Below are 15,220 nucleotides of genomic sequence, written 5' to 3'. Positions count from 1 at the left end.
GATCTTTTCACAGGGCATATAGTGCGGGAGTGAGCGCCGCAGTAGTTTCAGACGTGCAGGTAACGGCAACGTTGTCCTGAGCATCCCCGGGAGTTAAAATTATGGCAGACTTGGTCATGAGATTTGGAGGTGGATTTAAAATCTTTGGATGGTGAGTCGAAATGTACTGGTCGTGGGATGTAACTGGTAGATTTTTCCCTGGGATGCAACTGGGCAATGGGGAGATGAAGGGTTAACCAGAGGACAGCTTATGGTGGAGTGAGCGAGTGATCTGCATACTGCACAGGAGATGTTGCGGTAGCCCAGGAGGTCTGTGTCCAGTCCACCCCAGTAAGGGCACTGGTTCCATTGAGCAACGCGGACGGCACATTTAGCTGAGAATAGTTTATGGTACTGGAAGTAAAGATAGCAGGGAACATAAATCAATTTCTGCACCTGAGAGGATCTGTGTACAGATGTTGTTGGCTACTGGTGTTGGTTCCAAGGCTGTAGCGTTTGGAGGGATGGGCATCGGTGTTGCGTCCATGCTCACTGGACGGGAGAGAGTAGAGATAAGTACACAGTACGTCCGCTGGGAGACCAATGCTCACTGGACGGGAGAGAGTTAGAGATAAGTACATAGTACGTCCGTTGGGAGACTCGCTGGACAGAACAGAAACGTAAGTGCTCTACCGCAAAAGTTCTCGCTGCGTCCACTGTGAGGCCAAATTATCGCTGGACAAAAAGAGAAAACAGGAAAGAGGATCATGATTACTCAACCGGGAGATTTTCACTGCGTCCGCTGTGAGACCAAATGCTCGTTGGACGGAAAGAGAGAGACCCCCGGTGGACGACCCAGGGGGTTTTAATCAATGAGGGTTTGGTGGGCTTTTTTAGTGTGGAACGGGTTGGTCCTGATATAGCTTTGGAAAGCATCTGAGGACCATCTCCCAAGAGCTTGGATCTGCTGTTGGGAGAGGCCTTTTTGAGCTGCTGAAGTTGCTGCCCCGATACGCAATGAGTGACTTGAGAAATTCTTTGCTGGAATTCCTGACTGTTGTAGAACGGATTTGAGGTGTTTCTGGAACCAAAAGCGTGTCACGGGTTTATTGGATTCGTCTATGAACAGGGGTTCCAGAGGAGATTTAGCCAGAGAACTTCTCCGCTGCAAATATGCCAGAATGGACTGGTATGGTTGGATTGGTGATGAGAGGTTAAAAAAATGTAGATGAAACGACCTTTTTTGGTTTGGTCGGTCTTACTTTGCTTAATCAACCCTTTTTTGGGGTCGAATTTGGAAGTGATGGCGAGTTCCGAGCATCTAAGAAAACTAAACAAGACTAGGATAAACATATCGTAGAGTGTGCGTGCGGTATTGAGGGGCTGGTAGCCTGTGCGGAGGACGTGAATACATTTGGTGAGAATGTCTAGCGTTATGGGTTGTCTGGCGTCGGGACGGGTGGGCTGGGATCTTTGAATCCCTTTGATCAGGAGGGAGGTTTGTGAAGTTTATCTCAGAGGAGGGAGCGCCGTACATCAATTTATGGAAAAACTGAACACCGCTCAAGTAACCTTTGATGGACCCGACTTGCAGGCCCTTAACGCTATTAAGGTAGGAAATAAATGAGGTGATCGAAAGAAGAGAACAATCGGGGAACGGCATGTTATAAGAGACATGGAATGCTTTAAAACATCTCCAAGCGGTCAGGTAGGATTGGAGGGTCCTGGGAGAAACTGTTTTGAGGAGGGTGTCGAGTGATGCGTCGAGGAGGGGTTTTAACGGGTGGGTTATGGGAATATCCGGGAGCTGGAAGCAACTAAAAAGAAAAAGGGGTTATGAACAGTGGGAGTATAAAACTGAGAGGCTGTGGGGAGGCCGCTGGTTCCGGCTGCATACGGCGCTGCGGCTGCAGAAGCCACGGTGAAGGGCTGGGCCTTGTCGAGAGGTGGGAGTGGACCTGCCACGGCAAAATCTGGGGCGCGGCCCAGGCTCGCTGAAGGCCTGTTGCTGCGGTTCGATTGGCGAAGCGAGCCGGATATTGTGCGCGAGGATGACGGTGGTCGTCTTGGAAGTTGGTGTGGACTTTGGATAGAGATTGGCTGACTGTAAGGTAACGTACAGATCACACAGTTCCGCTTTGTTCTTTTTTCAGCGAAGCCTGTACGTCCGAATCACCCAGCGCTTGCCTCGATCCTGCTACGGTCCGTTTCCCGATAGGTGGGATCGTCGGGACGGCTGAGTGGTAGGCGGAGTCCGGGGAGGAAGATGAAAGTCTTGCCGGGGGCGGCGAAGACTGGCCTTGACGTCTTGGCGAGCGCAGGGCTGTTCTGGCAGGCGTGCGGCCGCGTGAAGAAGCCTGGGGCTCAGGTGCGATGTCTGGCGTAGGAGGAATAGTCCTGGGGCCGGTGTTCTGACGATTTGGATTCATGCTACCCATCAAGATGTGCTACTTACTGGTTATGCGCATGTGCAGACTCAATTTTCTTCTGCGTTACCACGACCATAAATCTATGCATACTTGCTGTGAAGACTTGTAGGAAAGGTGTACTTTGACAGGTCAAAGATATTTTACTTTTCATTTTACTTTTCACACCGTTTTAAAAATAAAACAGTAAAGTATACAGTACTCATAACTTCGAATTTTATTATAATTGTATTTCATATAATATACAATAATGTCATTTTTAGTTGTTATCAAATGTGATAATTGCTAGTTCATTTAAAATACATTACATTTACATTTATTCATTTAGCTGACGCTTTTATCCAAAGCGACTTACAATTGCTATATTTCAGAGGTTGCATGCCTCTGGAGCAATTAGGGGTTAAGTGTCTTGCTTAGGGACACATTGGTGTCTCGCAGTGGATTCGAACCCGGGTCTCTCACACCAAAGGCATGTGTCTTATCTACTGCACCATCACCACCCCATAAAATATCAAAATATGCTCCCCATACAATTACCCTGTTTTAAATGAAATAACGATGTCATAATATTGTGAGATTTACACCATTGTGGAAACAATAGAGAATGAATCGACATCCTTGGTGATTGATTCGCGCTTGGGTAGCATTTTTCGACAAGGCAGCACAAATCGTCAGACTCTGCTATCGATTCGTGCTACGGTAGCATTTTTTGACAAGGCAGCAGAAATTGTCAGAACACCGGCGAAAAGCAACAGCGGATCCCTGATTGGATAGATTGGATAGACATGTTGATTACTGATTGTCGACAGCTGGTTGGAATGATGTGATAATTGGATCGATTATTTGAACGTGCTCCTCCTGAACTTTGTTTAGTGAAACATCATTTAATATCAGCTAGAAACATCTTAACACAGACTAAAACTAGACTTGATGAGCCACGTTTCGGGTCTTTATAAAATAGCGGATCTGCACTGCATCATGAAAGATCATGCTCAATCGGGATAAAATCAATGTATTTTGTGGATTCAGCAAATAGACAGCATTATGTTGAATGTTAATCTGTTTAATTTTGGTTTAATGAAGATTTAATTATGTCCATTGGTGGACATTTTTTAATCTGTTACAGTACATTTTCAAGTATCTGTATCTCCATATTAGGAAACTTTTACTTCACTTCATTTGAAAGCATATTAGGGATGCACCTGTATGAAAATGGCCAATACCAATACCGATAATTCTTTATATTTGAAAGCTGATATATTGGTCGACAAATCGAAATCAAAATTTTTATATAAATTTTGAGACCCTAATTACAAAAACAAAAGTCTCACTATGTCCCAAACACACAATTATAATGATGTTCTCATTATAATTTTATGTAGCCGATATGACTTAATTGTATTTTCCTTTTATAAGTTATTCCAATCATATTTCAGCAATTCAAAACCATAATGTTGAACAGTGCGCATCTGAAGGCTCAGCTGAAGGAAATAATACATTATTTATCGGCTTTAATATATCGGCCATATTTTCTTATCAGACTGATAACGATAAACATTAACAATGAAAACCATATTTAGGTAATTTGTGAAGTCATTGACCTGTAAAAGTGCGAGCTGTTTAAGCTCACTGTATGAAATGCTTGAATGTGGACCCCATCTGTACGGGTTATAGGCTACTTAAGGTCATTACTAAATAAAGTAAAATTATGCAAATCAGTGCCTACTGCTTATTCTCTGGTGCCTTAGCATATCAAATGTTTCAAATGATATAAAAATGTTTGCATACATTTAGAAGTCACAAATTTTGCACAATGTCACAATGTCATGTGAGAGTTTATGTTTTGCACCCTATTTTATTTACTGTATGGTATATTTTGCTGTCGTTTTACCTACACAGTTTTTGTTAATTAAATTTACCGTTCGCTTATTTGCAGTGGGGCTGTGAAATGAAAATTCAAACTTTGAATATTCGCTGAATTGAAATAGACACCTGAATGCAAAATGATCCTCGATCTTAAATGCAATAGGGACCAAAAAACATCCAGTGCTTGATTTGTGCTTATTGACTGTTGTTCACTAGTATTTTTCCAGAAATAATGTCAATATAATTTGAATTTCCAAAAAATTTGAAATGAAAAATTGTAATTTAGTTTTTCAGCCCTGTTGATATCCCTAATTTGCAGCTCATGCTAATTTAATGTCATCATCTACTAATCTTTCATTTTGTTGATATAATGAATGTCACAGCCTATGATCATCGTCACTGTCATGTGTTAATCCCCGTCTGCACTACAGTTCCCAGCATACTCCTTGGCCCACACCTGCACTCCTTCACCATTACCCGCACCTGCCAGCAATCATCATCATCTCTCACCATCTTCAGCTGTTGTCTTCATTGTTCACCTTTGTATTTAGTTCCTTTCTGTTCAGTCTGTCCCTGTCCGTTCTACTTTGTCAGCTGTAGTACTACTTTGTCAGCTTAGTTTATTGTTTAGTTTATGGCCACTCGAAGGGACGTCTCCGTTTCCGCCATGGCCACCCGAAGGGAAGTCTCTGCCATGGCCGCCAGAAGGGAAGTCTCTGCCATGGCCGCCCGAAGGGAAGTCTCCGCCATGGCCGCCAGAAGGGAAGTCTCCGCCATGGCCGCCAGAAGGGAAGTCTTCGTCTCCGCCATGGCCGCCAGAAGGGAAGTCTCCGCCATGGCCGCCCGAAGGGAAGTCTTCGTCTCCGCCATGGCCGCCCGAAGGGAAGTCTCTGTCATGGCCGCCAGAAGGGAAGTCTCTGCCATGGCCGCCCGAAGGGAAGTCTCCGCCATGGCCGCCAGAAGGGAAGTCTCCGCCATGGCCACCCGAAGGGACGTCTTCGTCTCCGCCATGGCCGCCAGAAGGGAAGTTTCCGCCATGGCCGCCAGAAGGGAAGTCTCCGCCATGGCCGCCCGTAGCGAAGTCTCCGCCATGGCCACCCGAAGGGACATCTCCGCCATGGCCGTCAGAAGGGAAGTCTCCGCCATGGCCACCCAAAGGGACGTCTCCGCCATGGCCACCCAAAGGGATGTCTCCGCCATGGCCACTCGAAGGGACATCTCCGCCATGGCCGCCAGAAGGGAAGTCTCCGCCATGGCCACCCGAAGGGAAGTCTCCGCCATGGCCACCCGAAGGGACGTCTCCGCCATGGCCACCCGAAGGGACGTCTCCGCCATGGCCACCCGAAGGGACGTCTCCGCCATGGCCACCCGAAGGGACGTCTCCGCCATGGCCACCCGAAGGGACGTCTCCGCCATGGCCACCCGAAGGGACGTCTCCGCCATGGCCACTCGAAGGGATATCTCCGCCATGGCCGCCAGAAGGGAAGTCTCTGCCATGGCCGCCCGAAGGGAAGTCTCCGCCATGGCCACCCGAAGGGACATCTCCGCCATGGCCGCCAGAAGGGAAGTCTCCGCCATGGCCACCCGAAGGGAAGTCTCCACCATAGCCACCCAAAGGGACATCTCCACCATAGCCACCCGAAGGGACATCTCCGCCATGGCCGTCAGAAGGGAAGTCTCCGCCATGGCCACCCAAAGGGACGTCTCCGCCATAGCCACCCTTCATGGCCACCCGAAGGGACATCTCCGCCATGGCCGTCAGAAGGGACATCTCCGCCATGGCCGTCAGAAGGGAAGTCTCCGCCATGGCCACCCAAAGGGACGTCTCCGCCATAGCCACCCGAAGGGACATCTCCGCCATGGCCGCCAGAAGGGAAGTCTCCACCATAGCCACCCAAAGGGACATCTCCACCATAGCCACCCGAAGGGACGTCTCCGCCATGGCCACCTGAAGGGAAGTCTCCGCCATGGCCGCCCGAAGGGAAGTCTCCGCCATAGCCACCTGAAGGGAAGTCTCCGCCATAGCCACCTGAAGGGAAGTCTCCGCCATGGCCGCCATAGCCACCTGAAGGGAAGTCTCCGCCATGGCCGCCCGAAGGGAAGTCTCCGCCATGGACACCCGAAGGGAAGTCTCCGCCATGGCCGCCCGAAGGGACGTCTCCGTCTCTGCCATGGTTGTCTTCATTGTTCACCTTTGTATTTAGTTTCTTTCTGTTCAGTCGGTCCCTGTCCGTTCTACTTTGTCAGTTGTAGTAAGTGTGTGTTTATCCTGCCTGTCTGTACCCGTTGGAGTTTATTGTAAGTAAAAGTTTGTATTGGAGCCTTTTTGCCTCTTCGTCTTCTTCTGCCTACACCACACCGTGACAATGAAATGACACATGGTTTTATATTCGGAGAGATCACTAAATTATTTGGGAGCATTACAACAGTGTGCTGACTTATCTTCTTAGCATCTGAATTTAAACCTTTTAAATTTAAGACTTTCACTATTGGAGTAATTCATATATTAACAATTAACATGATCCAGATGTGACCTCTGACCTCGTCCTGATCCAGTATCTGCTCCTTCAGCTTCTCCGCCAGCTGACACTGGAGATTGATCTCATCATCCTAGAACACACAGTGGAGGAAACAAGGGTAAAAAAAAAACACTGACAGCAATAAAATCCTGTTATACAGTTAAACCAAGTATTATTCAGACACCAGATATCATTTATGATATTTTTTTACTAGTGGGTGCAGGACAATATAGTTCATTTATGTAAGTGAGGAGAGCAAAATAAATTAAACTGTGACATATTATACCCAAACCCTGAGCATGTTTTGCTGAAGTGTTTTTTCTTTAATTGGTAATGCACCTTTTTACACCACAGACTGAACAACATGAAGCATTGCTTGGTGATTGGTTGAGCTAAACTGGTATTATCTAATTGTGTAGTTAATTTTAACAGCTGACAGATATTCAACATAATTCATGTGTGAGAGTCTAACAGAAGGATGGACAAAACCAGTGAAATATCAACTGATTTAATAACTCTGACTTCTGCTCATATTTTATTACCATTTTTCTAAACCATAGCGAATAAACTGATAATGTGAGAAATGTTGAAGGTGTCTGAATAAATGTTGGTTTGACTGTATAATACTGTAATTGACAGATGTTGCAGTGAGTGTTGATCTGTTGAGTTATTCTGCACGAGTGATCATGTGATTGACCTTATCGTCCAGCTGCCGGTAGAGTTTGCGGATCTCTTCCTCATATTTCTGCCGCTCTTCCTCCGAGATGCGCACCACTATAGAGGAGGAGTCTGAGTCTCTCTCCCTCTCCCGCTGGCGCTCCGGTGAGGATCTCTCGTTATCCAGAGTCGTCTCCTCGCTGACCTCCAGCTTCACCACATCAGCGTCAGTCTGCTCCGTCTCGGGGACGTTCTCTCCTGCGTCAAGACAACAGCAGAAAACACACATCAAGAGACAATTTTAACAGGCTATAAAAATATCTGTGGGGTATTTCGAGCTAGAATTCACACACACACTCTGGACATCAGAGACTTGTTTTACATCTGGTGATTTGGGGCAGCACAGGAGCGTTTGAAGGCCTGTATAAACTCACCGCTGCGCCAGCGCCTCAGCTCCAGCTCCAGCCTCTGGATGGTGTCCCTCAAACTCTTGCTCTTCTCCTTCTCCTTCTCATACTTCCTCTTCCATTGCTCCGCCGTCAGCTCCAGGTTAATGGAGGCCGTGTTCTTGATGGTCTTAGCACTGCACACACACACACACACACACACATCAGCACTGCATTGTGTTTCCTTTTCTTCTCCGCCACAATGTTCTCCAACTAATTCAACCTAAAATCTGCCACTGATTTACACTGACAGTGTGTTCAACACTCACTATGTATCCAAAAACAATAAAGCGCTCTAGGGTCAGTGGATATTTACCCACCACTGGGTCATTTTGTATTTTTTTATTTAAATGAATTAAATAATTAAAGGATTTAAAGTGATCTAAGGGAATAAAGAAAAACAAAAGTATTTTTGCAAAAGATATTTAAAATATGCACACATTTACTCTTAATCTAATATGTCGAAAACACAAAACGCTCCTTGTCTTGTCACACTCAGTTATGAATTACATGAATCATGCAAATTATAGCATTTTTCAATTAAAAATGGTGAAATTTGATAAATAGAAAAAGTTGAGTATATTGCCTAATTTTTGCAGATTATTACTGTCGGTCAATGAACATTTCAATCGTTAAAACTAAAGCGTTTCTAGTAATTGGCACTCGTCTTCTGTGAACAGTAAGCCCTGCTTTCTTTAATCTGATTGGCCAGCACAAGTTGGCAAAGATCATGATAAAATGTGTTAATAAAAGAAAAGAGCTTGTGTTTTAAACCATATATTCAGCTTTCTGTGAGATATTCGCTTATTACGCGTGTCCGTGACATCTACAGTTTATTGGCTATAATGACAGAATCGAGAAAGTGTAGAACTGCGCAAAATGCATCTTCAGCACAAGGGACTCTTAAACGCCTCTGATTGGCCATTGCGTTCAACGGACATGTTTGTGATTGGCTACAATGCTCAACACTGCAAAGTACATTGTAAGCATAAACCTTTGATGCAAAAGGGGGAAATATAAATATAATGCTGTAATATGATCTTTTCACGATTAGATAATTGCAGCAACTGTAATCGTATGCACAGTTATTTGTCTGATTGATTGTTTCACCTCTATGAGAAAGAAAAGTTAAAAGATTAAGTCCCTTTAGACCAGCCTTGAATATGACTGAAAAATAAAAAATACAATTGTAACTCTATTTATACAATATATTGCTCACCTAACAACCTACTAGAGAAATTGAACCAATGATTCAAATATAAAAATACGACACTGCATAGTCACTGTATGATTTAAATACACATTGATTATTTATAGGCGACTGAAGTTACTCAGTCAAGGGCAGTGAGTGATTTTCTCTGTTTGATTAACATTAATGACAGACAGCATCAGGAATATTAGGCTACTGTCACTTTAAGACCGAATGCACAGATTCACAATACTGAAACCACTTTAGTTTCCCAACTGTTGATCACTTAACTCTGTTTAATATCAAGCACGTCTCGTAGACTGCATTATATGACCCGTTACAGGCTTTGACTTATATGGATGTATATGTGAGCTGCGGGCTGTGTGTGTGTGTGTGTGTGTGTTACCGCTGTCCGAACATCAGCGTGGACTTGGTCTCAGCGTCGTTGTAACTGGAGGGAGAACAGCAGATGAACATCGTAGTGCGACAGTTCCCTCCCAGAGAGTCCTGCAGGATCCTCGTCATCTTACTGTCCCGGTACGGCACATGCGTCTTCTGCTCACACAGGAGAGGTGTGTGTGAGTGTGTGTGGGTGTGTGTGTGAGTGTGTGAGTGTGTGAGTGTGTGTGTGTGTGTGTGTGTGTGTGTGTGTGTGTGTGAGTGTGTGTGTGGGTGTGTGTGTGAGTGTGTGAGTGTGTGAGTGTGTGAGTGTGTGTGTGTGTGTGTGTGTGTGTGAGTGTGTGAGTGTGTGTGTGTGTGTGTGTGTGTGTCATCTTACTGTCCCGGTACGGCACATGAGTCTTCTGCTCACACAGGGAGAGGTGTGTGAGTGTGTGTGTGTGTGTGTGTGTGTGTGTGAGTGTGTGTGTGTGTGTGTGTGTGTGTGTGTGTGTGAGTGTGTGTGTGTGTGTGTGTGTGTGAGTGTGTGTGAGTGTGTGTGTTTGTGTGTCATCTTACTGTCCCGGTACGGAACATGAGTTTTCTGCTCACACAGGGAGAGGTGTGTGAGTGTGTGTGTGTGTGTGTGTGTTTGTCATCTTACTGTCCCGGTACGGCACATGAGTCTTCTGCTCACACAGGGAGAGGTGTGTGTGTGAGTGTGTGTGTGTGTGTGTGTGCACTCACAGTTCCCTCAGCGAGGGCAGAGATGACGTTTCCCAGGGAAGACAGAGATTTGTTGATGTTTTTAGCCTCGTCCAGAACAGCTCCGGCAGCTCCAGTCTTGCTGACCTGTGTGTGCAGATACACACCAGCTGAGCCGTCTCACATCACACACATTTCTGACGCACCTTAAGTCTCATCATGCAGATCAGTTCAAGAAAAACACGCTTTGAAAGAGTCATGATTGCCACAACAACACATGACATCATGCATGAGCTAGGCTGAGTTTATAAGGCTGAGTTTATAAGGCTGAGTTTAACTCGTACAGTGTGTGATGTCATCACTGGTTTCGAACACAAGCTGTACACTGCGGGGTGTATTCCTGTTTGAGTGCCTGACTACACCTTCGCTTCACAGTAAGAGCAGACGCAGACACACGGTTCAAGCTTTCTGCTGTCATTCGATTCTCGTGATTATAGTCGTGATTATAGTCCCGTCTGAATGTGTATCTCAATACACACGTGACGTCGGGAAGCAGCGTAATACACCCATGACGACAGGAGTGACGGCGGTGATTAAATCGATTAAATGTAAACCGTTAAATGTGCGAGCGATTCCGCGTGTATCTGTACGCCGTTAAATGTCCGAGCGATTCCGCGTGTATGTGTACGCCGTTAAATGTCCGAGCGATTCCGCGTGTATGTGTACGCCGTTAAATGTCCGAGCGATTCCGCGTGTATGTGTACGCCGTTAAATGTCCGAGCGATTCCGCGTGTATGTGTACGCCGTTAAATGTCCGAGCGATTCCGCGTGTATGTGTACGCCGTTAAATGTGCGAGCGATTCCGCGTGTATGTGTACGACGTTAAATGTCTGAGCGATTCCGCGTGTATGTGTACGCCGTTAAATGTCCGAGCGATTCCGCGTGTATGTGTACGCCGTTAAATGTGCGAGCGATTCCGCGTGTATCTGTACGCCGTTAAATGTCCGAGCGATTCCGCGTGTATGTGTACGCCGTTAAATGTCCGAGCGATTCCGCGTGTATGTGTACGCCGTTAAATGTCCGAGCGATTCCGCGTGTATGTGTACGCCGTTAAATGTCCGAGCGATTCCGCGTGTATGTGTACGCCGTTAAATGTGCGAGCGATTCCGCGTGTATGTGTACGACGTTAAATGTCTGAGCGATTCCGCGTGTATGTGTACGCCGTTAAATGTCCGAGCGATTCCGCGTGTATGTGTACGCCGTTAAATGTGCGAGCGATTCCGCGTGTATGTGTACGCCGTTAAATGTGCGAGCGATTCCGCGTGTATGTGTACGCCGTTAAATGTCCGAGCGATTCCGCGTGTATGTGTACGCCGTTAAATGTCCGAGCGATTCCGCGTGTATGTGTACGCCGTTAAATGTCCGAGCGATTCCGCGTGTATGTGTACGCCGTTAAATGTCCGAGCGATTCCGCGTGTATGTGTACGCCGTTAAATGTCCGAGCGATTCCGCGTGTATGTCTACGCCGTTAAATGTCCGAGCGATTCCGCGTGTATGTGTACGCCGTTAAATGTGCGAGCGATTCCGCGTGTATGTGTACGACGTTAAATGTCTGAGCGATTCCACGTGTATGTGTACGCCGTTAAATGTCCGAGCGATTCCGCGTGTATGTGTACGCCGTTAAATGTCCAAGCGATTCCGCGTGTATGTGTACGCCGTTAAATGTGCGAGCGATTCCGCGTGTATGTGTACGACGTTAAATGTCTGAGCGATTCCGCGTGTATGTGTACGCCGTTAAATGTCCGAGCGATTCCGCGTGTATGTGTACGCCGTTAAATGTCCGAGCGATTCCGCGTGTATGTGTACGCCGTTAAATGTCTGAGCGATTCCGCGTGTATGTGTACGCCGTTAAATGTCCGAGCGATTCCGTGTGTATGTCTACGCAGTTAAATGTCCGAGTGGTTCCGCGTGTATGTGTACGTCGTTAAATGTCCGAGTGATTCCGTGTGTATGTCTACGCAGTTAAATGTCTGAGTGATTCCGCGTGTATGTGTACGCCGTTAAATGTCCGAGTGATTCCGTGTGTATGTCTACGCAGTTAAATGTCCGAGCGATTCCGCGTGTATGTGTACGTCGTTAAATGTCTGACCGATTCCGCGTGTATGTGTACGTCGTTAAATGTCCGAGTGATTCCGTGTGTATGTCTACGCAGTTAAATGTCCGAGTGGTTCCGCGTGTATGTGTACGCCGTTAAATGTCTGACCGATTCCGCGTGTATGTGTACGTCGTTAAATGTCCGAGTGGTTCCGTGTGTATGTCTACGCAATTAAATGTCCGAGTGGTTCCGTGTGTATGTCTACGCAGTTAAATGTCCGAGTGGTTCCGCGTGTATGTCTACGCAGTTAAATGTCCGAGTGGTTCCGCGTGTATGTCTACGCAGTTAAATGTCCGAGTGGTTCCGCGTGTATGTGTACGCCGTTAAATGTCCGAGTGGTTCCGCGTGTATGTGTACGCCGTTAAATGTCCGAGTGGTTCCGCGTGTATGTGTACGCCGTTAAATGTCCGAGTGATTCCGCGTGTATGTGTACGCCGTTAAATGTCCGAGTGATTCCGCGTGTATGTGTACGCCGTTAAATGTCCGAGTGGTTCCGCGTGTATGTGTACGCCGTTAAATGTCCGAGTGATTCCGTGTGTATGTCTACGCAGTTAAATGTCCGAGTGGTTCCGCGTGTATGTGTACGCCGTTAAATGTCCGAGTGGTTCCGCGTGTATGTGTACGCCGTTAAATGTCCGAGCGATTCCGCGTGTATGTGTACGCCGTTAAATGTCCGAGCGAAACGAAGCAAAATGTATATCTACATCTGGGGAGGGATATTTTTTTTCCTAGGATGGTAGGGGAAGACTCATAAATGGTATTAACCCCAGTGACGGGTAGGTTTAGGGACGGGATTGGGGTAGGTCATATATTTATAGTGATGTAACGTTAAGTCAACGCCGTTGATAAACACGATGAAAAGCGATTATGCGTGTTGATAGCACGCCAAAAATGAGATCCACATAACAGAACATAAGCCTGACAATAAGTGGCCATCAGAAACAATAACCTTGACTGCGTAATAGCTAAGCATTATACAGAGAAGACTCATAGTCTTGCTGCCTCTCTCAGGTTCATTGCTGTCGAGAGGATGAACCCTAGAGGTGGTCACATGATTAAACGGCTCTCGAGAGGACGGTCTACTGTCCAACCCTACGGTGTGAACGGATCACAGGGCTTGAGCTGTTCTCTATAAATATGTGTTATAGGGTATTGACTATCAGCCTCACGGCAGTGCATGTATCTGTAACTCTGTGGACATATTGATGATGTATATCTGTAACGGATACATATATTTCTACAAAACATTTTGCTCGTGTTGGGGTTTTGATGATGATAATTATGTATATATTGTGTTGATATATTTGAGGATGTAAAACATGTATTAAATTTTCTTAACTAGGTATTTATGGGAATGTGTTGGATATTGGCATTTAAAATATTATGACTTTAAGGACAACTGATCATGTGACTGTAGGTAATTAAGATACACCTGAGAGCTCAGACCATAACTGAGCGGACCTGAGGACGCTATATGCGGAAGCGTTGAGTAAAGTCAATAGTGTGCGGTAGACTGTTCTTATTCTCGTTAGGCTATCTTTATATGTATAACAGTTATTCCCGATCCTCGAATCTGAGTGGACGAGAGGCGTTCTGCTGATATTTCACCAGTATCGTCTCGTCTCTGCGTGTTACACAGAGAACTCATCTCTCCCGTGAGCACTTAACATAGGAAAAAAAAAAGAAATACGACAAATATTTCACTTTTCTTGCACACGGCAACCTTTTCACGAATCTATGGCCTCAAAGACAGACGCAGGTCATCGCACGCGCTCAGTCGATCTCTCATTCACTGTGTGTTTAGGCTTAAGTGCTAATCCACGAAGCCATGATACAAATCACCATGATAAACAGTCTTGTTATCATTATTAACTTATTTAACATTCAACACACATGCACAAAGTTCAAAACAAGAAGGGTTAGCCTTCTAAAAATAAGAAAACACGCGAGTATCGCGGTCGCTTGCATTCCTTTGGCGTGTCAGTAGCGCGATACTACAATATTGCGGTTATCGCGACAGCCCTTTTTTGATCCATGCAATTAAAGTCAATGGGGTCCAAAGTTGTGTGTAAGCCCAACACTATTCCACTAAAGAGAAAGTCCCGCAGGTGTGTAAAGAGCTCAGACCTTCTCGCTGCCGGCCAGATCCACCAGGTAGAGCTTCCCGCACAGCTTCTGCTCCGTCTCCACGTGCTCCTGCTTGATGTTGATCAGGAAGATGCTGTGACTGCGAGAGCTGTGCTCGTTCATGTCTGAACACACAACAAACACTGCTTTACTCTTCACTCTCCTCATATCAGTATGATATCATGTGTTTCCAGAGCTACGGTCAGTGAGGTTATTAGAGTGTGAGCACTCACTGGTGACGGCCACGTGCCGGTTGGACTTGCCCTCGTCGATGACGTCCATGACCTCTTCAGGACTGGAGACGAAGCGCTCGGTGCAGCCCTGATAACACACACTTCATTAGCGCGAACACAACCTTGATAACACACACTTCATTAGCGCGAATGCAACCCTGATAACACACACTTCATTAGCATTGGTAGAAAGCTTCCAAGATGTTCATGTCTTTCTTTCTTCGGCGTAAAAGAAATGAAGGTTTTTGAGGAAAACACTCCAGGATTTTCTCCATATAGTGACTTCAATGGAGTCCAACGGGTCGAAGGTCCAAATGTGAGTTTCAGTGCAGCTTCAAAGTCTCGACACGATCCAGCCGAGGAATAAGACTCTGATCTGACCAGTGACACATTTATAACTAAATAAACATTTATATACTTTAACCACAAACGCTGGTCTTGCACGAGCTGTGATGCGACACACATTACGTAATCACGTTGAAAGGTCACACGCGTTCCAGAAATGTAGAGTGGAGTGAAAAACTTTCAACTCATTTTCTC

The 15,220-nt window shown here is 46.0% G+C and overlaps 1 protein-coding gene across 2 annotated transcripts in view; it reads right to left on the bottom strand.

Moving 5' to 3' along the window:
• Positions 1 to 15,220, bottom strand: part of kif5aa (kinesin family member 5A, a) — a 43,081-nt gene that overhangs the window by 22,673 nt on the left and 5,188 nt on the right. For both annotated transcript variants that reach the window (XM_077238356.1, XM_077238366.1), the window contains 7 exons: positions 14,681 to 14,768; positions 14,448 to 14,572; positions 10,208 to 10,312; positions 9,489 to 9,637; positions 7,882 to 8,030; positions 7,488 to 7,705; positions 6,813 to 6,881 (listed from right to left, as the gene is read on the bottom strand). In XM_077238356.1, coding sequence (XP_077094471.1) covers positions 6,813 to 6,881; positions 7,488 to 7,705; positions 7,882 to 8,030; positions 9,489 to 9,637; positions 10,208 to 10,312; positions 14,448 to 14,572; positions 14,681 to 14,768 — 903 coding nt within the window. The remainder of the gene's footprint in view (positions 1 to 6,812; positions 6,882 to 7,487; positions 7,706 to 7,881; positions 8,031 to 9,488; positions 9,638 to 10,207; positions 10,313 to 14,447; positions 14,573 to 14,680; positions 14,769 to 15,220) is intronic.

The sequence above is a fragment of the Siphateles boraxobius genome, unplaced genomic scaffold (genome assembly GCF_051911475.1).
Source record: "Siphateles boraxobius isolate OS27281-9 unplaced genomic scaffold, OSU_SipBor_1 100, whole genome shotgun sequence".
Taxonomy (NCBI): Eukaryota; Metazoa; Chordata; class Actinopteri; order Cypriniformes; family Leuciscidae; genus Siphateles; species Siphateles boraxobius.
The sequence above is the reverse complement of the archived record's forward strand: the minus strand, read 5'-3'. Positions and strand labels throughout refer to the sequence as shown.